This window comes from Heteronotia binoei, chromosome 1, assembly GCF_032191835.1.
Source record: "Heteronotia binoei isolate CCM8104 ecotype False Entrance Well chromosome 1, APGP_CSIRO_Hbin_v1, whole genome shotgun sequence".
NCBI lineage: Eukaryota > Metazoa > Chordata > Lepidosauria > Squamata > Gekkonidae > Heteronotia > Heteronotia binoei.
The window spans coordinates 221,315,288-221,341,367 of record NC_083223.1 but is presented as its reverse complement, the minus strand read 5'-3'; the positions used below and the strand labels follow the sequence as shown (position 1 = coordinate 221,341,367).

Sequence of the window (26,080 nt, the reverse complement as noted above, 5' to 3'; positions counted from 1 at the left end):
TCCGGTGACTTTCTTTCCACCCTGTAAATTATAACCATGGTTGAGCCTTTATTTAGCTCCCTGTCTCTTTAAGAATATCGCCATGCACGAGCATATGGGGAAAAGGAGAGGAAAAGAAGTTCATGAAGGCTCCCCTTAAATTGTCAGAAATCTCCTGCTTCTTTCCTCTTTCCCCCCCTTCTTCACCACCTCTGTCTCAGTGCTCTTCACAAACTTTTACAATCACAGCCAGTCTACGACTCCCAACCTCCGCCGTTGCTGCCAAGGTAGCCCTCCGCCACTCCTCCGCTTTCCGCCTTTGTGCATTTGCCAAACCAAGTCTCTTTCCCCCCCAGCTTCGGACTCCACTCGAAAGTAGGGGCAAAACAACTCACTTAGTAAGTTCTTTCCTTCGTTTATGTCTCCAGTTTAGGGTCAGATATTCTTTCCCCCCCCCTTCTCTACCATTTATTCTGTCCTCCAGATGCCGCTTCGCCTACTCCCCTTCTCCAGTGGTCACAGCTAATTCGCCATTAAGGCGTCTGGTCTATCCGGGCTTGAAGTAGTATGTTGAACGGGCTCTATGCTCAGAAAAACCAGCACAGAGCACCCAGCACTCCTCTGCATGAGTGCCCCTCCAACAGGGGCACCACCGAGTTCTTACCAGCTGAAGAACACCCCAAAAAAGACCAGCACAGAGCTGCAGAGCCGGAGCTCCGACAAACACGTCTGTTAGCGCCATGTCGTTACCGGAAACCCCATAGAACTTTTTCTTGAAGGAAATAAGACTTACCCGATGAAGGGCCACGGACTGAAACGTGCTTTAAAATCTGGAAATCGCATAGTATGGAGTTATATTTTGAAGCTACTATTTCCAAGAATATATACTCATTTGAAGACAACATTGAATATCATTAAGAGACTGCTTGGTTGGAAGGACTTAATTGCAAAGAGACTTTTTGTAGCAAGGACTGTGCCAGTGTATCAAATATTGTATGAATTTGTTGAATATATTTCTTTGTTCATTGTATATTCTTTGTAGCGTTATTGTACACAGATTCATGGGTGTGTTTGCTTTGATGTAATATGATATGGCCGTATGCTCTGGAGTAGGAAGTTTTTGCACCACTTAAGGTATCATGTTTAAAAACTCGTGCTTTGTTTCAGCTCTGTGTGAGAATTCTTTTTTCAGATTTCTGTAGTCGAAACTCTATTGTACTGTTTGCACAATGTCCTATCCTGTTGATTGCATTTGATTTACACTATGTAATCCTCCTTGAGTTTCACTGAGAAAGATGAACTATAAATAACCTAACAATAATAACAAACCAGAAATAATTATCTTAAGTATGTTCTTGCTCTAACATCTCATGATTTCAAGAAGTTAATCAAGAATTTAAACCCTTGGTTCTATGAATGCCAGGTATCTTGGTCTCCAGCTGTGTTGGTCTTCTGTTAATATGTGATTTGTGTGATTATTTAGAGGTGGACATTTACCATATTCATAAAAATGTATGCTATCTCTCTGTAAACAGAAAATGTGACTTAATGGTAGCTTCTGGTCATAGTCCATTCTTAAAATGGGCCTTGGTGGTAAATAAGGTTGAATCTTGAATAGATGCTTGATACTGGGGATACATCTTTTTTGTGTTCTGTATTTTCCTAACAAGATATATACTAAGCTTCCCTGTTTTGGTTTCAGGAAGCCGAGCCTATGTTCTCTTGTCCTTGAGCCAGCAGGATGGCATTGAACAGCATATGGATTTTGACAGTCGCTACACTCTCCTGGAACTATTTGCAGAAACTACATCCTCTGAAGAGCACTGCATGTCCTTTGAAGGAATTCATCTTCCTCAGGTATCAACTGACTTGGGTAGCTGCGATATGGTAGTGAAATGGATATCTTGCGAGTAAAGCAGATTCTAGGATTTAGGACTCTGAGAAACAGAGGGTTTAGTAGCTCAGAGACAGATGTTTTGTAAAAAAAAAGAGAACACTGGCTATGATAAGCTAAGGCCCTGTCTAGTTTAGAGAATGTCCAAAACAGGGCTTGTGATAGGCAGTAGAAATTGAGAAATAAACTGGACAGAACTAATGTCTAGCTAAACAGATATTAACTAGAAGGAAAAGTTACTCTCTCAAAGTTTGTCTGATGTACTATGTCTGTTTCAGATTCCAGGAAAGCTGCTATTTTCCCTGGTGAAACGCTACTTGTGTGTCACCTCCCTCATGGACAAGCTCAACAGCACCACAGAACTGGGAGGGGAGCGCCAAGACTGTGCAACCTCCAGTGCAAACTTCGGGGAAAAGAGCCGTGTGCAACGGGAGTTTGATTTCAGCATGGCCATGGCTAACCTCATCTCAGAGCTTGTGCGGGTAATGGGCTGGGATCACAGTCAAGAGAGGGAGCTTCTGTCTCTGAGGGAGATTCAGCCTCGAGTTGTTCGTTCCATCTTTCAGCCAAAGGGTCCCACTTGCACTGCTGTTCAGGTGCCTCTGGTAACTCCGAAGCCTTCACCACGGAAAAAAACAGGGAATGTGTTCTTGACTTTGTCAGATTTCTCCAACCGCAGCAACTATGTAGAATATGTGCAGGAGAATCTGAAACCAGGGATGACTGTGCGCATGCTGGAAGACTATGAAGAGATCAGTGCTGGAGACAAGGGAGAGTTTCGCCAGAGCAATAGTGGGATGCCTCCTGTACAGGTATGTGTGGAGAAAGCTTGATCAGAGCAGGGGAAATTACTAGGAGACAGAAAGATGGAACTTTCATTTTGATTCCTTCTTTGGTTCATTTTTTTTATTTAATGGTGCACTGAGTTTTGGATCCTATATACATGACTTTTTTGAATAAAACGTTTCTGGTCTTAAAGGTGCCATTGGAGTCTAACTTTGTTCTATTGCTTCAGACCAACATGGAGAGAGCCAATTTGTTGTAGTGGTTAAGTGTGCGGACTCTTATCTGGGAGAACCAGGTTTGATTCCCCACTCTTCCACCTGCACCTGCTGGAATGGCCTTGGGTCAGCCATAGCTCTCGTTGGAGTTGTCCTTGAAAGGGCAGCTGCTGTAAGAGCTCTCTCAGCCCCACCTACCTCACAGAGTGTCTGTTGTGGGGGGAGAAGATAAAGGAGATTGTAAGCTGCTCTGAGACTGATTCAGAGAGAAGAGCAGGGTATAAATCTGTGGTCGTCTTCTCCTCCTCCTCTTCTGCCTGGACCAAGAACAGTAAGTTTAGCAATAGATTGTTGTAATCATTTTAATTAAGGGCTGCGGTTATATTAACCTCATTTTATTTTTATTAACATATGATCCTTTTTCTCATAATTTCCGTGAGAAGTTCATTCTCAGCTGGAGGTGATGAGAAATATAATTCTGCTGGGGAAATTAAAAACTGATAAATCTCCAGGTCCTCTTGATATCCAAGAGTTCTTAGGGAACTCAAATTTGAGACTGTTGATCTACCAGACTGTATATGTAACTTGTCACTGAAATTAGTCACTGTACCAGAAGACTGGAGAGTAGCAAAAATTACACCAGTTTTGAAAAATGAAGCCCAGAAGGGAACCAGGAAATTACAAGCCAGTTAGCCCAACGTGTCCCAGGCAAATTAGTAGAAACTGTAATCATAGATAAAATTATTAAGCCCATGAGGCACAAAGCGTGCTGAGGGAAAATTAGCATGGCTTCTGCAATGGGAAGTCCTGCCTCACCAACCTTTTGGAGTTCTTTCAGAAAATGAACAAATGTGTAGAAAATGATGACCATAATTGGGATTTCAAAAGGCTTTTGACAAGATATCGTACCAAGGACTCCTGAGTATGTTTAGCAGTCATGGGATAAGAGAATCCTCTTGTGGATTAAAAATTGGTTAAATGACAGGAAGCAGAGGGTAGGAATAGATGGACAGTTCTCACAGTAGAGGGAAGTAAGTAGTGGGATCCCAGAAGGATTGATATTGAGACTGGCATTATTTAATAGGTTCATAAATGATATGGAACTGGGGATGAGCAGTGTAGTGGCCAAATTTGTGGATTATATGGAATTATTTAGTATAGTGAAAATTAGGGATAACTCTGAAAAGTTCCAGGAGGATCTCCATAAATTGAGAGGGCATCAGTGTGGCAAACAAAGTTCAATGTTGGTATTTATAGAGTGATGCACACTGGAACAAGAAATCCCAACTTAAGATATACGCTAATGAGGTCAGCACTTGCTGAGACTGAGAGAGAAGGAGACCTCAATGGATAGCTTAATGGAAATGTCAACTCAGTGTGCTGGAACAGTGATTTTCTTTTTTGCTGGAGATTATTAGGAAAGGGACAAAAACAATAATGCCCCTCTATCGTGTGGCCTCATTTGGAATACTATATGCGGTTCTGGTCACTGTAGCTCAAAAACACCAACCACTGAACTGAAATAGATGATACAGAGGTTAGATCACCTTCCCTGTCAGGAAAGGCTCTGGAGTCTGAGACTTTTCAGTTTAGAAAACAGACAATTAAGGGGGGGGACATGATAGAGGTTTTTAAAAAATATGCACAAGATAGAGTGGACAGAAAGAATCTTTTCTCTTTTTTCCCAGAATACTTGAACTCAAAGGCATCCAGTGAAGCTGATAGGCAGTAGGTTCACGATGGATATAAGAGGGGATTAGACAAATTCATGGAGGGTAGATCTAGCAGTGGCTTGTAGCCATGCTGACTAAAGCAGTAAACCTTTGAATTCTGAAGGCCTTGGCCTCTATGCCTGCACTATTGTTGACCTTCCAGAGTAACTAGTTAGCTACTGTGTGAGACAGGATGCTGAACTGGCTGGACCACTGGTTTGATCCAGCAGGGCTCTTCCTACACTTTTATGTTCCTTTCTATCCAGTTGCGATAATATGTCCAGGAATTGTTTCCCTCACACAATGGATCCTGCCTACCAGATTTCCAGAGGACTGGAGGAATAGCCCCCAACTTATAGGTGAAGGGGAGTATGTGAAAGGTAGCATTGCAGAGCAGGCTCAAATAATACATAAATAAGTGATGTGCTGTTGGCCACCGCATTTAGCAGAATGTGGGCATGTAGAGACGGGGTGAGTATGCTGCTGGCAGAGCCTTCCCCGTCTGCTTTCTTGGTGTGGATCAGAGTTTCAATTCTGTGCAAGGATTTTTAACTGTTGTTGGACTGTTCTTGCCCTTTCTCCTAGATCTGTTATTAGCCTTGCTTGGGGAGAAGACCTGTCTTTTTTTTTTTTGCTGCTACAGAGGATAATAATTAAAGTGGGCAATATCAATCCAGGAAACAGGTTTAAGGGAGGACTTTTTTTTTTAAAAGAAACTATCCTCAGCCCTTATCCAACCGTCTCTCCAGTAGCGTTTTTGGGGTTTTTTTTGTAAAGCTAGATCATGTTCGGTTGAGGTCTCAATGGTTTTTTAAAGGATGGGATTACACCTGTAGTGCTGTGATCTTTCTAACCATTTTTGTGGAATTCAGGTGATGGGGCTGCAGTCTCAAGGCAAAGACTAGCAAAGTGGGGGGGACAAAGAGAGCTTTGTGACCTTTTCCTTCTGTGTCCTTTCCTACAGAGAACTGCTGCTGTGAAGCTGCTTCTAGTGTTGCTGTAGAATTTTTGTTGAACCAATGCACACTCTTTATTTCCTTGATGTGGATTTTTATAACAATGAAAATTCCTTTGGTTGTTTTTTTTTTAAATATCCAAATTCACATTCATAATGTTAATCTGCTGCCTTGAGACAGGAAATCTGCTACTTTCTAGGCAACTTGGTTCATTGTCCAACTGTCTTAGTCATCCTCTGTTACCCTGCCCTGTGCCTTTTCTTCCTTCCTTGTCCTCCCATCTGTTGCCTCCCACATGAAATTTAGATTTTGAGCTCCCCTGGGACAGGCACCCATCCTTTTTTTCCTTATGCTTTGAGAAAGACTCCACCAAAATGTGCTTTCCTTTGCCCATTACCGTTCCTCCCTTGGGTCTTCTCCCCATTTTATTTCTGCTGTGTAGAAAACCAAGGCTCCTTCTTATGTGTAGGCCTAGTTAATTAGTTAGTGTTCAGCAAGGTTGAACATATCAGTCACTCTGTTCTACTTTTCACTGTTAAAGGTCTCTGCTCATTTACAAATACTGGATTACTAGCTTGTCTGTGTTACTAGGCAAATAGAAATACAATCTTTGGCAAAGGCGCGAGGCTGTATGTACAGAGACCAGAAAAATATAAATGCAGCAAGTTCAAGATGATCTGTTCAGTCTCTAGTGGAGTCTGCCTGTAATTGTGAAAATAGTGTTTACAAAGATGGGATATGGACAACTCCATTCCTCAAAACTGGCTGAAGAAGTATTGCTGTAAATGGTACATGCAGTAGTACTACTGTGTTCTGGGGATGGGCACAAACTCAAAAATGAACTATGAGCCAGGCCGTTTCATTTGGTAGAATCATTCCTGAAGAGAGAATAGTTTGTGTAAATTCATGGTTTGTGCTTTGTACAATCAAACAAACCTCTAACTAACATGAACCATAGTTTTCCTGGTTTGTGCCCATCCCATCTGCATTCTAAGAATTTCAGCCGTATGTTTAGTCTAATTTCGATGTACTGCTTTGCTGCAGCAGTAGGCTGAGTGGCTTGGTGCTTATGAGGATCATGTGAAGAATGGAATATTATAAGTTCTAACTTTGTTCTGTGAGCCGCCCTGAGCCCGCCTTTGGCGGGGGAGGGCGGGATATAAGAATAAATTTATTATTATTATTATTATTATTATTATTATTATTATTATTATTATTGTTGTTGTTGTTGTTGTTGTTGTTGTTGTTGTTGTTGTTGTTATTATTATTATTATTTTATAAGAGGAAAAGGCAGACTGGTATCTGGCAGACCTCTGTCAGAAACAATGTGAATTGGATAGAGTTTGGTCCGAGCCATCCAGTAAAGCAATTCTGATGTTTTATAGCATCTGATGTACAAATACGTAGTATCTGTGCTATATGTTTTTATCTTGCTTTCATGGCATTTTATTTCTACTTAAGCAATTCAATTTCTTGCTTTGTTTAACATGCCATGTTTAATACTTATGCCTCATTTCAGATTTCTGCAATCCTAGTCCTGTTATGTTGTTTATTAGATGTCTTCTCATCCTATTAATTGCACTGACTTGCTTTATGTAATCTGCCTTGGGCCTGTCTGAGAAAGGTGGACTATAAATAACATAAATCAGTGACTCAATCCCACTATGTTGAATATATTGACACTGCATGCACCTGCATGGCTACAGAAGGAGTTCACCACCACTGATGGAATTGTGCTTGCAATTTTTCTCAGGAATTGTGTGGAAAACAGAGCAATATTACATAGCATTGATGTGTGACAGGAGCAAGATATGGTTTAACAGGCACTGTACCAAAGTTTTGAAGAGTCATCTATTAGATAGCTTTTAGTGTTGTGCTGAATGTTTACCTACGCATTTTTTAGGGCAGAAAGTGGGTGATGTTGAAAAAGTGGGAAAACATTTTCCAGACCACCTTTTTCTTTCTTGTGCTTTTTGTGCACGTTCCTTATCTTTTTGCAGCTGCTTCCCCCCCCCCCCCCGCTGCAGATTTGGCGCAATTTTGTTGTTTTTTTAAACTGTCTTTTGCTTGAGACTGTTCCAGCCAATTGCCAATTGTAGAGGCAGTCTGACGTCATCCCACTAGCCTGGTATGCACAACATACCTGTGAACATTGCCATTGTGTGTAGAGGGGATATTGGAGGAGTTCATGGCCAACTGTTCTGCCCCCCCCCTCCCCATGTACATGCAGTCACAACATGTGAGCAAAAAAGGAACTGTCACTTCTAGGTAATGAAATTATGATATTTTGAGGCATGGAGTTTATTGTTCTGCTTGAAAGCTGATATTTGTTTACACTTGCATCCCATGTTCTTGTGTTTTTACTAGTTTGTATAGGTCTCATTATATTTCGATGCACTACGCTTATGGGAAAACTGTTCCTGTCTTTCCCTAGGCTGTATGTCTTGCCCGATAGTTACAGTAAAATATTGTGCATTCACTATGTTTGCATTCCAACAGTACAAGGCTGATGTCCTCAGTTAGTCTCATGGAGGAAGTATTTCCTAAAAGCTAATCTGTTCTGGCTAAGGTTCCTGCTTAGGGCTAGAAAACAGTTTAAAGCTGGTATGTGGTGGAAAGCGTTCTTCATGCAGGGTTGAAATAACAACTCAGATTCCTGAAGGCAGCCTTAAGCATTTTTGAAAGCCAGTGTCAGCAATTAATCATTAGTGTTACACAGGACTATTTCCAAATTTCCAAAATCCCACTGCTGGTATCAAATTTCTAGAGAACAAGACCTTGGGGGTCCCTCCCCAACCCCCAATTTCAAGTCCACATGTTATTTTTAAAAAATCTAGCTCCATTAGTCATGTTTTGCAGTCATGGTTAGGAACCTTTGTGACTGTAAAATTGTCTGAAGGGAACTGAAGGTAATGGGCTGTGTCTACACTACAAAATAATGTTCCAGGTTTCTGTCAATACAGTATGCTGCAGGGACACACACACTAAAAAGCTTCCCCCCCTCAAAAAAAAAGGGAAGCAAGGAGACAAACTACTGGTTTATCTTGATATCCAGTTACTTGAATGTCCCGACTAGCTGCCCTTTTTATTGTTTACTTTGAAGAGTTGCAAAAGGACCATGAAATAGTTTCTTCCCTCCCTTCCCTCCATAGCTCAGTAATCAATAACATCTTTTTGAGACTCTTTACTGGGTGTCCTGCTTTCAGAATTAAATGGGTAACCATTAAAGAGAGAACATTTTCTGTGAGTGGTGCCCCAGTTATGTAATACCTTCTACAAGGTTGAAGTTGGCTTCCAGTTCCTTATTCATACTTGCTAGTTCTTTTGTTCACAAATCCAGCCATGAATATTGAAGAATCCACAAGGGGTTGGGGGAATAATCTTTGAAGCACCACAAATTACTCATCCCGATGCTCTGGAGACTGTCCTCTATATGAGGACATACACTGTTCCTTTTCCAGGGGTTTTATCCTGAAGTATTGTCTGTCTTGTAGCCATCATGTCAAAACTATTTTACTTTCCTAAGCTTTTAGTTAAGTTATTGCTTTTTTCTCTTTTAGCATTCCTGCTGTATTACAGCCTTTTGTTTTTGATTCTGTTTTTTAATTGGTTTTAGTTTTTTTTTCTTGAAGCCTTCTTTTGAAAGATGGGGTAAAAGGAATGTAATTTAGATTCTTATTGATCAAGTGAAACAAAAAAGAATTGTTCTGAAACTCCATCCAAGAAAGTGAAAATTTGTTGGAAAAAAATAATGAACAGTGGGTTGGTGATTAAATGTAGTTTGATCAGTGAACCATGAACATAATCTTTACAGTAATGGCATTTTGTACAACTATAAATGTAAGCATCAGTTTAATCTAGGCCAAAAAGATTGTATTGCAATAATCTTGAAAGGTATGAAGTACTGTAAAAATTTATACTAGAGGAACATGAATTGGAGAACTCACTTCTTTATAAAGGGCAGCAGGACTACTGCTTGTTTTTACTGCAACAACCTAACAAAACTATCTTAGAGTTTTCCTAAATGCTGAGGATCTAGAGAGAGAATTAATTTAGTCCTCAAGCCTCGCTTAATTTAAGAATGGTAGTGGTGTTCTAGAGCAACGAGGAAGGCCTGTGTGGAAAATTCAGAACTGAACCTCGGCCATATTGAGTTTTATAAAGGTAAATGTAGTCCCCTGTGCAAGCACCAGTCATTTCCAACTCTGGAGTGATGTCACATCACATTTTCACAGCAGACTTTTTACGGGGTGGTTTGCCATTGTGTTCCCCAACTGAGTTTTATAAACACTTACAAAAGAGGGGAAAGTTGTAAAAAGCCATGTTGACCCATGCAAAATCCAGAAAAAGAAACAAAATCATGCAGTATCTTTTACTGAAGCTAACCCAAATGTCATGAAACATTGTGCAATCTTTTCAGTTCTACTGAACATTGCAATAATTAAAAAAAGTAGGAAGAAGCAATTTTCCCAGGTCAAAGGTCTTAAGACCCTGCTCTGCCAGCATATGACGTTGGCTGGATGCTGGCAGGTTCACTAGTTGATTGCTGTAGGTGTGAGATTCCAACACTTTCATTCAAGGAAGAAAAACAAATAGTGGAGGGCCAGTTTATTTGAAAAAACAAAGCATGGAGGCAAACAGGCCTGTAAATTGATAGCATTTATATAACCTCATCTAGGATTTTGTCTGATATTGACATAACGTAATTAACAGCTAACCTCCCTCTCCCCTACACTTTCAAGCTTGTTACTGGCAGTCTTTAAGCACCTGCTGGGCAAACACTTGTCAGGGATGCTCTAGGCCAGGGGACCCCAACTCCCGGGCCATGGACTGAGGCAGAGCAGTACCAGTCTGTGGCCTGTTAGCAATCAGGCCACGGAGTGAGGCAGAGCAGCCCTGCCACCCCTTTGCCAAGAGGCAGAGCAGCCTTGCTGCCCCTTTTGCCTGCCTGGGACCTGAGTGGACAAAAGAGGCAGTGCGGCCTAGCTCCGGAAGCACCACTTCTTTCATCTGCCCAGGTCCTGGGTGGGTGGAAGGGGCAGCGTGGCAGCAGCCTTCGCCTAGCCATTTAAAGACCCCCATGGGGGGCAGGGGGGCAGCCTGGGGTGGCAAAACCCCCAACATACCTCCCGCCTCCCTAGTCTGTGGAAAAATTGTCTTCCACGAAAGCGGTCCCTGGTGCCAAAAAGGTTGGGAGCCACTGCTCTAGGCTTGACTTGCATTGAGCAGGGGTTTGGACTAGATGGCCTGTATGGCCCCTTCCAATCCTGTGATTCTATGTCAGGTGTCAAACTCATTTGTTATGAGGGCCAAATCTGACATAAATGAGACCTGGCCAGGCTGGGCCATGTTGGGCTGTGCCATGTGTGTACCTATTTAAGATTAGGTAGCAGAGATATACTCCAGTCAGCTGAAGTTAAAGCTGCCTTCCAGGCAAAACTCCAGTCAAGAATTGAGGACCCCAGTTGCCCCACAGACCCTTCTCCAGAAACACTCTGGGAACACCTAAAAACTACCGTCCTGCAGATCTCTGAAGAAGTCCTCGGGTTCTCCACAAGGAAGAACAAGGACTGGTTTGATGAGAACAATCAAGAGATCCAAGATTTACTGGCGAAGAAGAGATCTGCCTACCAAGCACATCTTGCTCAGCCCTCCTGTCCTGGGAAAAAAGCAACCTTTCGCGCTGTATGTAGCAACCTCCAGTGCAAGCTTCGAGACATTCAGAACGAGTGGTGGACCAAGCTTGCTGAGAGAACCCAGCTGTGTGCAGACACTGGTGATTTAAGAGGGTTCTACGAAGCCCTGAAGGCAGTATATGGTCCTTCATATCAGACTCAGAGTCCCTTGTGTAGTGCAGATGGCCAAGTGCTCCTCACAGACAAGGCATCCATATTGAACCAGTGGTCGGAGTATTTTCAGGTTCTCTTCAGTGCCAACCGCGTAGTTCAAGATTCAGCAATTCACCTCACCCCACTTCAACCAGTGAAAACAGAGTTGGATGAGATCCCCACTCTAGAAGAGACTGTTAAAGCCATCAAGCAACTGAAAAGTGGCAAGGCAGCAGGAGTTGATGGAATTCCACCAGAGATCTGGAAGCATGGGGGCACAGTACTACATAGCTCACTTCACAAAGTACTTGTCACCTGCTGGGAACAAGGCAAATTACCACAGGACTTTCGCGATGCAATCATCATCACCCTATACAAGAACAAAGGGGAAAAGTCAGACTGCTCCAACTACCGGGGGATAACCCTGCTCTCCATCGCAGGCAAAATCCTTGCCAGAATACTCCTGAACAGACTGGTGCCCGCCATTGCAGAAGAACTCCTCCCAGAGAGCCAGTGCGGCTTCAGAGCTAACAGGAGCACCACCGACATGGTATTTGTTCTCAGGCAGCTCCAAGAGAAATGCAGGGAACAGAACAAGGCTCTGTATGTGACTTTTGTCGACCTTACCAAAGCTTTCGATACTGTTAGCAGGAAAGGCCTGTGGCAAATCTTGGAACGTTTAGGATGTCCCCCAAGGTTCCTCAGCATGATCATCCAGCTACACGAAGACCAGCGAGGCCAAGTCAGACACTGCAACGACCTCTCGGAGACCTTCCCAATAGGCACAGGTGTAAAGCAAGGCTGCGTTCTCGCGCCAACTCTCTTTACGATCTTCTTTAGCATGATGCTTCAAAGAGCCGCAGTAGATCTAGATGATGACGATGGTGTTTACATCCGCTATCGCACCGATGGCAGCCTGTTCAACCTGAGGCGACTAAAGGCCCACTCCGAGACAATGGAAATACTCATCCGAGAGCTACTGTTTGCTGATGATGCTGCACTCGTCTCCCACTCGGTATCAGCTCTGCAGCATATGACGTCCTGCTTTGCAGAGGCTGCCAAGCTATTCGGCCTAGAAGTTAGTCTGAAGAAGACAGAAGTTCTCCACCAGCCTGCACCCCAGGAAGATTATCACCCTCCCTGCATCACTGTGGGTGAATCAGTTCTGAAGACAGTCCAGCAGTTCAGCTACCTGGGGTGCATCATCTCCTCAGATGCTAAGATCGACAAGGAGATTGACAACAGGCTGGCAAAGGCAAACCGTGCCTTTGGCCGACTGCACAAAAGAGTGTGGAGCAACAAGCATCTGAAAAAAGGCACAAAGATCAATGTTTACAAAGCGGTTGTGATGACAACCCTCATCTACGGCTCCGAATCGTGGGTTTTATACCGTCATCACCTGCGACTCCTTGAGCGCTTTCATCAGCGCTGCCTTCGCACCATCCTCAACATCCACTGGAGTGACTTTGTGACCAACACTGAAGTTCTCAAGCGGGCGGAGGTTACCAGCATCGAGGCACTGCTGTTGAAGACGCAGCTGCGCTGGGCAGGGCATATTTCTAGGATGGAAAACCACCGCCTTCCCAAGATTGCCCTGTATGGCGAACTCTCCACCGGCCATCGAAATAGAGGGGCACCAAAGAAGAGGTACAAGGACTCCTTGAAGAAATCCCTTGGCACCTGTCGCATCAACCATCACTAGTGGTCTGACCTAGCCTCAGATCGCAAAGCATGGAGGCACACCATCCACCAGGCTGTCTCTTCTTTTGAGAACGCACGCATAGCTGGTCTTGAGGACAAAAGGAGATTGAGGAAGAATCGCACTGCTACAGCACCAACCCTAAATCAGACTTTTCCCTGCAGCCACTGTGGCCGGACCTGCCTGTCCCGCATTGGTCTTGTCAGCCACCAGCGAGCCTGCAGCAGACGTGGACTATTGCACCCTTCTTAAATCTTCGTTCGCGAAGCCAAGCCGAGAGAGAGCAGAGATATAAACTTATAAATGACACAGACAAACACAATTACAGATTTTTAAAAAAACCTTAAAATAAAGCATGCTTAAAACATTAGCACTTGTTGGTCTTAAAGGTGCTTTCTTTGTATTTCTCCCATGGGATCCAGGGAACTGGGCAAAGGAAGCTGTAGCTCTTTCCCTCCTTCCCCAGGGGACCAGGATGGGGAGGAGCCTCAACCAATGGAGAAAATAGAGGTTTTGCTCTGTAGCTCCTGTGCTATTGAGCAAATCTTGCAAAGCAAGCTGCAATGCAGAAGGAAGCGAGAGAGAGGGAGAAGGAAGCAGACAGGAGCTCCCTGGGGGCCTGATTCAGTTCCCAGGCCGCATGTTTGACACCCCTGTTCTATGTTGTATATATTGGAGCTTGACAATTTGGGGTGTGGGGGGGGGAGCTCTAGAAGCCAGCTAAGAAATTTAGGTACTAAACGCATATTTCAGCCTTCAACGTTATTTATTTAAGCTGTTTCTATGCTGCCTCTTCAGAGTCCTGCTCAAAATAGCTTACAATTAGAACTATGTCATAGTATTAAATTAAGCCACTGGACATAAACAGTGTTGAACTATCCATTAAACAAAAGAAGACCATTAAAAAGCTGATAAGATTAAAATAATAAAAGCCAGGGATGGGGGGAGCAGGGTAGATGAGTTTTGGCCTGGCTAATAAAAGAAAGTAAAGTAGATGCCAGGCAAGCCTCAAGGGGAGAGGGCATTCCAAAGGCAAGGTGCCATCACAGAAAGTACCCTTTCTCTAGTCATCATCCACCTCATTTTATCTCACCTTCTCCTGTCAGTATCCCTGTGAAGGTCACTAATCAGGGTGACTGAGGCTGGGCTGAATCTAGGTTGAAATGAGACTAGATTATCTCCTCCAAGACTGCCTGAAGTGATGTAGTGACCAACTGCTCAATTACCTTCCCCAAGAATGGAATACTAGCCCCTTGGCAGTAGTTGTTTAGGTCAATTGGGTCCAAGGATGTCTTCTTCAGGAAAGTTCTCACAACCACCTGTTTCAGAATAGTTATGTATGGTCATATTTTCTAGTTATTGATACCACAAAAAATACTAGGTGCCATAGTGACATTTCTGGGCCCATGATGACCTGGTACCTCTAAATTGTCGAACCCTGGTATATACATCTGCCAAACTTCTTATTCAGTAAAAGTATCCCCATTTCCTGCAGGTATTATGGCAATCTACAGGACACACCTACTGGGTACACTGGCATATGATAGAGATTACTGGATTTGGGGAACAGCCAGAAGAGGAGGCTGCCCAGGATAAGGTATCTAGTCTAGCAGAGAACCTGAAACTACCTGCAGGTAAGATTAGAGGCATCTTAATCTCAACCCTTATTTATGTATGTTTATAGTAATCATCTTTATATTCATGCCTTGCTTTCTTTGAAGAGGTGAAATACCTGGCAAATAGTTCCCTTTCCCTGATCATTCTGTTTTATTCATGGATAGTTGCTGTTAACCATGTACATGGGAGTGGGAAATTTCACTGGGGAAGAACAGATAATGGAAAAATATCATGATATATCAAATGTCATTTTGGAAAGTCAGTAGATGTGTGCTAATGAAAGATGAGGTGAACAAGAAGGTATTTTCAGAGTTCGCATATAGGAACTCTGGAAATAATAGGCTTGTGCATCATTTTGACCACACATTTTTTTCCACCCTCTGACATGGGTATGACTTTTGAAATCACACGTGTGTTTTTAAAATAATGTATGTCTTGGTCCAGTTCATAGACCTGGTTCTTTGGTATCCAAGTAGTGTGGCTTGGTTTTCCATGTGGCTCAATCCTACACAATTCCAGTAACATTTTAAAGTAGCATTGCATCTCACAGGAGGCAGAGGGTGCTGGCATAGTGTCATCCATTGTGTTCTGCCCTTCTCTTTTGGTGGTGTTACTTCACATGTTAGTGAAGTGAAGTTGGATGGAGTGCAAGTAAATGGAAGCCATACAGGTTGGATGTCCTACTAACTGGGTGTTAGCTATTATATATGTCAGAAAGATCCAGACATTTTTGGGACTTCCGGGGGAGGAAAATGTCTTGCTGAGCTGCTTCTCATAACAGGAGCAGGCTGGAGCTTCTGTTTAGGGTAGTGGAAGGCAATTTAATGCCTACTGCCTACTTTTCTCAGTTAGAGATTAATCCAAGATATGCACAGAAAACTTTGAGGAGATTTACCTTTGAGGCTTTGAGGGGTCTCCGGGAAGAGTTGCATTTTCATCATCTGCAGAAGCTTTCAGAGTCATTTATTTGACATAAGCTCGACAGGATCCTAACCTTCTTGGACTTTGCTAGACATCTAAAGCTTTGAAAGACCGGTGAGAACTTGGATAATTGGAAGAGAAGGTACAGATTACTATCTTTCATTCCGGAACTATTTACAGTTTAATGGAATAAATTTAAAAGGTGGGAAAGGAAATCTAAAAAGTCTGGAAAAAGAGGGAAGGAAGAGGTGAAATTTGGACTTCATAAATATAAAGGACAGTGTTAAAAAGAGCTAAGAAGTGGAAAGGAATTTATTGTTTAGTCTGCTTGCGGTTTTGGAAAAAAAGAGCACCATCGTCACAGACCTGCAGCATATTCAAGCAAGACAGGAAGTACGTCAAGTATCGCGAGATCTCCTTACCAATGTGAATGAGACTTCGTGGCAACAAAAGCAGGAAGTAGAAGAAGGAAAACCTACTCTAGGAATTTATTGCCATTGAGAAACATCGGCGGCCATTGCTGGGAGGTCAAAATAAAAACAATGTTTTTAAAGAATTCGGGACATTAAAAATTGTTGGAGTTAACTGAGAAGACGGTAAGAAGATAAATACTATTGGCCATATTATTTATGTGGACCTTGGGCGTTTTTAAAAGGGAGGAAAATTATAGGGAGCAGTAAAAAGTTGCGACCGCCATTTTGGATGATTAAAAAACTTTAAAAATAAATATCTGGACTTTGGGCTCTCCGAGAACGGCGAAATTGGGCTTGTTATAAAGGGCAAGTCCTACTCTTTTGAATCTGATAGTCGAATTGGAAATTGGCGAGGTCCAAATTTCCGCTGTTTTTTAAAGGTCTGAACACAAGCAGCCCCATACAAGGGCTACTTCATAAGAAAAAATGCAGGACCAACTGGAGGCAGTGGAGGCCAGAACGATGAAAGTGGTGAGAGAGATTATAAATGAATCAAAAAAAGAAATTATTGCAGAGATTAAAAAGGACATAGAAGATCTCAGAAAGGAAGCTGAGGAAACATCTAAGAAAGTGCAGGAGGTAGAAGGTAGAATGAATGTATATGATTCCTCCTTGTTGAAAATGCAAGAAAAAGTGACAATCCATGACTGCAAATTGCTGGAGACTCAGATACGTCTGAGAGGAGTACCTAAAAAGGAGGATGGTGATTTAAAAGAATATATAATAAAAATAATTGCAGAATTTTTAGAGGAAGACCCTGAAGAGACTAAAAACATGTATGATTGTATGTATAGAGTGAATTCACTTTATGCCAAGAAAAATAACTTACCAAGAGATGTTGTCATAAGATTTATGACAAAGGAAATGGTGGGAAGGATCATGAATAAAAACTTAGAAAAGACATTGATAGTGGGAGGCAGTAGAGTGAGAATCATGAAGGAGCTGCCAAGGCAAGTGATAAATGACAGAAGAACATATAAAAAGTTGACAGAAAAAACTGAGAGACAATGGAATGAGGTTTAGATGGATACTACCTGAAGGTCTGAGTTTTGAACTCCAGGGGAAAAGAATCACAATTACAAATGCACAGGATATGCGTATATTTTTTGAAGAAAATAAAGAATTTGCACCATGATGGATTACAAATTACTGTCTTGGAATGTTAATGGACTAAACTCACCACAAAAAGAAGGGCAACATTGCATTGGATTAAGAAACAAAATTGTAATATAATTTGTTTGCAAGAAGTGCATATTAAACAAAAGGATTATAATGTTTTATGGAATAAGCAATTGGGAGTGGAATTTTTTTCATTGGCTGAACAGAAGAAAAGGGGAGTGGTTTTTTATAATAAACAAGAATTGGAGCCAAAATTAGTGTCTAAAGATAAAAATGGAAGATTTGTAGCAGTAAATGGAAAAAAAAAGTTGTTATTGGGATTATATGCGCCTAATGGCGCAAAGGATGTTTTTTTTTAAAGATATACAACAGCTTGATGAACTGACCTATGACCAAGTTTTGTTAATGGGAGATTTTAATGAAACAGTTAAAACTCATTGGACAGGTCTGGAGGGGGAAAAAACAATAGTAAAGAAGGAAAATTGCCAAAGTCTTTATTTGAATTGGTTGAACAAGAGAATTTGGAAGATATATGGAGGAAATTTAACCCTGAAGTTCGGGACAATACTTTTTTTTCTGCAAGACACAAAACTTTTTCTAGAATTGACATGTTGTGGGGAACTAAAGATTTAGGTCTTATAACAAGGAAAATAGAGATTCTACCTAAAATTGGTGCTGATCATAACCCAATAATGTGGATTACAAAATTGTCCAAGAAGGTGAGAAGATGGAGATTGAATGAAGATTTGCTACAGAATAAAGAAACAGTGACATACCTAGAAAATGAAACTAAAGCTTTTTTCCAAGTGAATGACAAAGGGGATATTGATTTTCAGACGGTCAGGGATGCTTATAAAGCAGTAATAAGAGGAAAGTTGATTACTTTGAATAATAAGGATAAGAGAGTAAAAGAAAAACGGTTGTTGGACATTCAAAATGAAATAAAGAAAAAGGAAGGGGAGTTGAGAAAAAGGCCAGGGAAAAAGAAAATTATAAGGGAAATTACAATATTACAAACTCGAATGAGACATTTGTTAAATAAAGAATTGGAATGGAGTTTGAAAAGACTGCAGCAGAAATCCTTTCAGGGAGCAAATAAACCAGGAAAGTATTTGGCTTGGCAATTGAAGACAATTTAAGAAAAAGAGGGAAAATAAAATTATTAACAAAATTGTGGTTGATGGCAGAGAAGTGGTTACCCAAGAGGGAATAAAAAGAGAATTTTTTAAGTACTATGCCAAATTGTTTAAAGGTGTTAAAGTAAAGAAAGAGAAGGTGGATGAGTATTTACAAAAGATAAAAATAGAGCCCTTAACTGAAAATATGCGAAATGTTTTGAATGATCCAAATGAAAAAATAGAAATTGAAGCAGCAATCAATGCAATGAAAAATGGGAAAGCACCTGGGCCAGACAGATATACAGTTATATATTTTAAAACCTTTAAAGACGAGTTAATACCAAAATTGCAGGTTGATGAAGAATAAAAGGGAAAATACCAAACACATGGATGGAAACTGTTATTTTGTTGATACCCAAGGAAGATAGAGATTTCACGAACATAAAAAATTATAGACCAATTTCGCTACTAAATAATGACTATAAAATATATACAAGAATCTTGGCAGAACGGCTTAAACAACATTTGACAAATTTTATAAAGGAAGATCAAGCAGGGTTTCTTCCCAAAAGGCAAATAAGAGACAATATTAGAACTGTTGTAAATATTGTAAAATATTATGAAAGACATCCAGAAAAAGAAGTAGCATTATTCTTTGCAGATGCAGAGAAAGCATTTGACAATTTAAACTGGGACTTTATGTTTGCAGTAATGGAAAAAATGGAGCTGGGAGAAAGCTTTATAAGAATGATAAAAGCAATATATTCTGAACAAAGTACAAGGTTATGTATAAATTCAGATCTTACAGAAGATATGAAAATTAGTAAAGGTACTAGACAAGGTTGTCCGCTTTCACCATTGTTGTTTATAATGACTCTTGAAATATTATTGATGCAGATCCAAGAAGAAAAAGATATAGAAGGATTAAGAATAAAAGGATTTACTTACAAATACAGAGCTTTTGCTGATAATATGTTTATAAATGAAAACCCCATACAAGTTACACCTTTGCTGTTAGCTAAAATACAAGAATATGGGGAGTTGGCGGGACTTTGTATTAATAGAGAAAAATCAAAAATTCTGTGTAAAAATATGCAGATAAACAAGCACCAAGAATTAGAGAGATTAACGGGCTGTGAAGTCACCTCCAAGGTAAAATATCTGGGGGTGGAGATAACAATGAAGAATATTGATCTGTTTAAAAATAATTATGAGAAGTTATGGCGTAAAATGGATGAAGATATGCTGAAATGGAACAAGCTTAATTTGTCATTGTTGAGTAGAATAACTGCAATTAAAATGAGTATTTTACCAAGAATAATGTATTTGTTTCAAACTATTCCTAATGTGAAGGATAGTAAACAATTTGATAAATGGCGAAGAAAAATCTTGGAATTTGTGTGGGCTGGGAAGAAACCAAGGATTAAAATGAAAATTTTGACAGATGCAAAGGAGAGAGGAGGTTTCCAATTACCAGATTTAAAACTATATCATGAAGCAGTTTGTTTAGTGTGGATAAAAGAATGGATAACGCTGTTAAACAAAAAACTTTTAGTGCTGGAAGGTCATGGAAATAAATTTGGCTGGCACGTGTATTTGTATTATGGGAAAAAGAAGATGGACGGTTTTTTCTCTCACCATTACATAAGAAATAATTTGTTAAATATGTGGATGAAATATAAGAAATATGGAGATAGAGACCGTTATAGTACCAGCTGAAGTAATAAAAATAACAGCTGAGATAGGTGAAGAAAAGTGGTTGTCATATAATCAACTATTAAAAATACAAAGTGGCAAAATAGAACTGAAAACTGCTGAAGAATTGAATAATAAATATGATTGGTTTCAAATTCAACAAATAAAGAGCTTGGTGGAGAAGGAGATTAAAACTGAAGGAATAAAAAAAGAGCAAACAGAAATGGAAAAACTTCTGCTTGGAGACAATGATAAATTAATTTCAAAAGTATATACATTCCTTCTACAATGGTCTACAGAAGATGAAGTAGTGAAATCTCAAATAATTAAATGAGCAATTAATGTAAATAAAGAAATACAGATTGGAATTTGGGAATATTTGTGAAAGAACTCTATGAAACTTTCAACATGTCAAAGTATTAAAGAAACCTGTTTTAAGATGATGTATAGATGGTATATGACTCCTAAAAAGTTGTCAGAGATGAATAAGAAGATGCCGGACAGGTGTTGGAAATGCAAAAAGCATGAAGGTTCTTTCTACCATATGTGGTGGACTTGTGAAAGAGCTAAAATGTTTTGGCGGATGATTCAACAAGAGATTTCTAAGATCTTGGGATATGAATTTAACAAAGTTGCAGAGACTTTTCTGTTGGGATTACAAATGGAAAAATTTCCAAAAGAAGATAGAACTTTAATCTGGTACTTGCTCTCAGCTGCTAGGACATTGTATGCGCAGTTGTGGAAGCAAGAAAAAATACCAGAGAAATGAGATTTGATTGTAAAAGTTATGACATGGAGTGAAATGGATAAGTTAACAAGAACTCTAAGAGACTATGATTTAGAAGTATTTAAGATAGAGTGGAAGAAGTTCAGAAGCTATGTAGAAAAAGAGTGGAAAATAAAAGGACATTGGACAATTTTGATAATGATTAAGTATAAGTGGGAGAAGGATATGAATTTGGGTTCTTATTAATTAGGGATACCTTTTAAAACGATGTTTTGAATATAGTTCACCTGCGGGGGTCAAGTAAAGGGGGGAGGGGTAGGTAGAAAGTAATATATGGGATAGAGAAAAAAAGTAGTTATTAATGATATAAGAAATTGAATATATTGCCATATGTTACTAATAAAATTGTTTGAAACCGAAGAAAGATCCAGACATTTTTGTTTTTCCTGCATGCAGTTACTCGGACATTCTACTGTAAGCCACTTGGGGGTCTTTATTCTCTGCCATACCTGACGGATGAGATGAGTGAACACACTGGAACCCTCAGCCGGGCTGAATGGTGGGAGCTGCTTTTCTTCATTAAGAAACTAGAACAGCATGAGCAGCAAGAAGTAGTTCACTTCATCCAGCAGAATCACAAAGAGCAGGTAAGTGGAGAAGTGCAGCATGAGAATAAGAAGATGGAAAAAGGAACAGGAAACTGCTTGGAAGGGAAAATTGAATAAATTTAAAGGGTAACTGCTATAATTTGCTACTTCTAGGTCATTAACACTCAAGATGCAATTTGTGAACAAAAACCCTGCATTCTCCCTCTCTCGTAACTTACCCTGTGTCAGAATCCCTTGAAAGAGAGGGGTCAAGAAGTTCCTCTGCTTCTTCTAACCTCTAAAGCCTGTAGTTGGACTTTGGAAAATACAATGTGGTTACAGAGATATACATATGTACACTTTATTGTCTCTCTTATATTTGAAGCTGTTGGAACTAGATGAAGAAGGCTTGATCCAGCTGTCTGTGTCAGTAGAGCTGGCTCAGAAAGTGCTGCAGCTGCTGAGTAAGCTGTGCCAGGGCTGCACCCGAAATGACCTGCAGAGCTCCCACATCTATCTCAAGTATTCCTTCAGCAAGGGAAGGGCAGAACAGAACTGCCAAAATGGGGATGTGACCCTTCCAGAGTGTGGTAGCCTTTCTGAAGCCATGGCATCCAAAAAGCCAAAGAAAGAGCAGTTCTCTGCTGAATTGCCTTCTACAGCGCCATCCACAACAGAGAAAACTGACACACAGTTGATTAATGAGCTCCTCAAAGTAGAAGGACTTGCCTTCCCAGACACACTGGATGAGAAGGTTAAAGGTAAGTGCTGGCCATTGTTTCTGATGGCCATTTGGTTGAGCATTCTTTGGGGGGCATGGAACTGCAAGAAGCTTTCGTGTTTGTTTCTGGAGGAAGACGGCAATAGTGCAAAAAGAGGTGTTGTGGTTTTGCTCAGGGGGAGAGTGTTTGAAATAGGGCTCTACTTGAGAGAATGTTGTACTAATCTATCTTTTAAACCTTTACAGTCTTCTGCAGTATGAAGTTGACGGGGAAGAGGAGCTCCTTGGAAAAAATAGCAGACATTGGGGATATCATCCAGAAATCAAGCTCTGAAGTTGCGCTGCAAATGGCTGGTCTCAGGCTCATCACTAAGCTCTTGGAGGAGGAACCTGGTCAAGCAAGACAGGTCATCAAAGCAGATGGTGGACTCACAGTCAGGTCAGTTGTCTTGCTTTTTCTGCCCAAGGCAGGAGCTGCAGCATGGCCTTTTTCAGTTCCACCGGTTTACTGGAGAACAGGAATATGTTCCTGTGGGTGGAAGAACAGGACATGCGCTCATGCTTGTTTAATAGTTGATGCTTTTGAAATAGAGATTTCTCTTCTGAGATGTGTTGTAATGTTTGAAAATCTGCATTTTTTGTAAAGAAAACAACTAAAGCCATGATGCTAGTTTTCCTGAGCCTTAACAAACAAATCACAAGTAGGTCTTGTGCTTTAATGCATAGTTTCTTTCATATGTACAGTCTTCTGAATTTGGAACAGCTTTCTCCATACCATCTACTGAGCTGGTCCCCCCGTTTCTTGGGTACAGTTCCCTTGGTGATGCCTGGGCAACCTGAGGCTGGTCCTTGATCTGCCCAATTTTAAGGGATTATAACTGCAGGATCACAAGGCTCCTTTTTGCTCTCTCCCTCAGGGAGAAAATGGTGAAAATGCTAGTGGAGCTGCTCAGCAATCAGTTGAAGGAGAAGCTGCTGGTGGTGATGGCGCTGCGATTGCTTTACGTGCTTGTAGCGAAGTATGACTGGCGGGTTCTCTTCGCTACGGAAGGTGGGGTGCGTGCCGTGTTGGGCTGTATGCAGGAGTACCCCACATCAGCACTGGTGCAGCAGGCCGGCTTGGCTGTAAGTAGAATACCGTGTTGAGCAAAGGCTGCCTGCAATGAGAAGGGAAGTTATTTAAAACTATGTAGGCCAGCTTTGTTAGATTCAGTCAAGCTAAGAGAAGTGTTTTAAGAGGCAGATGCTATCACAGTTGATTCATAAAAAGTGAATTCCTGCACTGATAATCATTTTCACATAGGACTGCATGTGTCCCATCACACGTAATTTTTGTCTTGCCTATATGTAATAAATCCACCACTTATGAAATTACCATTGACTAGAAGACAGTAGATCAGAATCATGACAAACAGTATATTGCTTATGGGTGGGGAAATGAGGCAGTTCCACATGTTAATCACCCTTTGGGTGAAGAAGTACTTCCTTTTATCCGTTTTAACCTGTCTGCTCAGCAATTTCATCGAATGCCCACGAGTTCTCGTATTGTGAGAAAGGGAGAAAAGTACTTCTTTCTCTACTTTCTCCATCCCATGCATTATCTTGTAAACCTCTATCATGTCACCCCTCAGTCGACGTTTCTCCAAGCTAAAGAGCCCTAAGCGTTTCAACCTTTCTTCATAGGGAAGGTGTTCCAGCCCTTTAATCATTCTAGTTGCCCTTTTCTGAACTTTCTCCAATGCTATAATATCCTTTTTGAGGTGCGGCGACCAGAACTGCACACAGTACTCCAAATGAGACCGCACCATCGATTTATACAGGGGCATTATGATACTGGCTGATTTGTTTTCAATTCCCTTCCTAATAATTCCCAGCATGGCGTTGGCCTTTTTTATTGCAAACGCACACTGCCTTGACATTTTCAGTGAATTATCTACCACAACCCCAAGATCTCTCTCTTGGTCAGTCTCTGCCAGTTCACACCCCATCAACTTGTATTTGTAGCTGGGATTCTTGGCCCCAATGTGCATTACTTTGCACTTGGCCACATTGAACCGCATCTGCCACGTTGACGCCCACTCACCCAGCCTCAACAGATCCCTTTGGAGTTCCTCACAATCTTCTCTGGTTCTCACCACCCTGAACAATTTAGTGTCATCCGCAAATTTGGCCACTTCACTGCTCACTCCCAACTCTAAATCATTTATGAACAAGTTAAAGAGCATGGGACCCAGTACCGAGCCCTGCGGCACCCCACTGCTTACCGTCCTCCACTGCGAAGACTGCCCATTTATACTCACTCTCTGCTTCCTATTACTCAGCCAGTTTTTGATCCACAAGAGGACCTGTCCTTTGTACCCTGTGGTACAAAGGTAAGGAAGCAGTGATGCACCAAGGATCAGGCCTTCTCGGTAATGGCGCCTTACTGGTGGAACCAGCTGCCGGAAGAGGTGCGGGCCCTGCGGGACCTAGGGCAGTTCCGCAGGGCCTGTAAGACAGCCCTCTTCCGGCAGGCCTATAACATCTAACTGACAATGAGAATATCTTCTGGATGGAACTAAAAATGTATTTACAGACCGCTGGTTTTTATTCTTACTTTTGTTCTGTTTTATTAATTATGGTTTTAACTTTACTATGTAAATGTTTTTAAGCTGAATTTATGTGAATTACAATGTTGTAAGCCTCCCTGAGCCACTTCAGTGAGAAGGGCGGGATATAAGTCTATATATATATATATATATATATATATATATATATATATATATATATATATATATATATATATATATATATATATATAAATAAATAGATAGATAGATAGATAGATAGATTGATTGATTGATTGATTGATTGATTGAGTGAGTGAGTGAATATGTGGGGTGGGTATTTTTGTTACTCCTGACTGCTTGACCCAGTTTTCAAACCTGTCTGCTTTCCCCTTTTAGGCATTGAAGGTGCTGGTGGGTGCTGGGAATTGTGAGCTGCTGGGTACCAGTGGGAAGTCCTACCCTCTGAACCACTCTGATGCCCAGATGATGCGGGAGATCTTTGCCAGCATTGGCTCTGCTTCCAGCAAAGACTCTGACAACTTGCTTTGTGCCATCCCTGCTGCTGTTCAGAAGATGTTGGATACATCTGGGTAAGAGCAAATGGTTAACCTGGCTAGGTAGAGGAGGATTGATCTATGATGCTAAGGAGAGCTCACACAATCAGTCATGTTTCCATCAAGCTTCTGGGGTGAGGGATCCATGCAGGAACCCTGGCTTGCTTCACCATCTTCTCAGTTCTCCTTCCTCCTTTTCAGAGAGAAAATGTGATGGGTTCCTTGTGTGCCACTACACGAATGCAGCTGGCTAGTGATGTTGGCCCCTTGAACTGTTTGAACTGTTCCTCTTCTGTTCATTCTTCCTCCTGCTCAAAAGAACGGCAATTGCACATGAGACCAGACCGTCACCCTATATCCCTTCTTTCCATAGGGCTTCTTCAGCCGTGCAGAATGGGCTTTTGGTGTTGAACATGCTGATCAACAATCACAAGGGCCTGGCAGAGCAACTGGGAAACTCTGACCTCCACTCAGTCTTGCAAAACTGCTGCCGCTCAGGCCAGAGCTCCAATGAGATGCTGGCTCGAATAGTGCTCAACCGCCTGGCTGAGCACAAACTGCCCCTGAGCCAGGAAAATACAGGTAGAGATTTGCACCTGTCCTCCAGAAGTTTAATATTCCTTTGCATTTCATTGTCAGTTTGAAGTGTGCAAGCCCAAAGGCTTTGCTGAATTCCCACAAGTTATTTCTTTCCAAACTCTCTCTTATGAAATTGGAAAAGACCCTGGGAATGCCTTGACTCCTTCGCTTGCAAGTTCAACAAGTCCTAAACCTTTCTGACCCTGGAGAATATTCGTTTACTTTGTTCCCTTATCTTTCTAGAGCACTGTGTATTGATGCTTTTCATCTGTGAACTTCCTTTTCACAGTGAACTACAAGTGTCCTGGTTGTTACCATTCTGTGGTGGTGAAAAGTGCCGTCAAGTCGCAG

General features: G+C 41.3%; 1 protein-coding gene across 1 annotated transcript in view; it reads left to right on the top strand.

Annotated features, from left to right (window-relative positions):
• Positions 1-26,080, top strand: part of LOC132578083 (cullin-9-like) — a 97,670-nt gene that overhangs the window by 24,415 nt on the left and 47,175 nt on the right. The window contains exons 2-10 of the mRNA XM_060247922.1: positions 1,682-1,836; positions 2,152-2,685; positions 14,565-14,703; positions 21,196-21,386; positions 21,712-22,087; positions 22,294-22,486; positions 22,965-23,172; positions 24,993-25,186; positions 25,524-25,732. Coding sequence (XP_060103905.1) covers positions 1,682-1,836; positions 2,152-2,685; positions 14,565-14,703; positions 21,196-21,386; positions 21,712-22,087; positions 22,294-22,486; positions 22,965-23,172; positions 24,993-25,186; positions 25,524-25,732 — 2,199 coding nt within the window. The remainder of the gene's footprint in view (positions 1-1,681; positions 1,837-2,151; positions 2,686-14,564; positions 14,704-21,195; positions 21,387-21,711; positions 22,088-22,293; positions 22,487-22,964; positions 23,173-24,992; positions 25,187-25,523; positions 25,733-26,080) is intronic.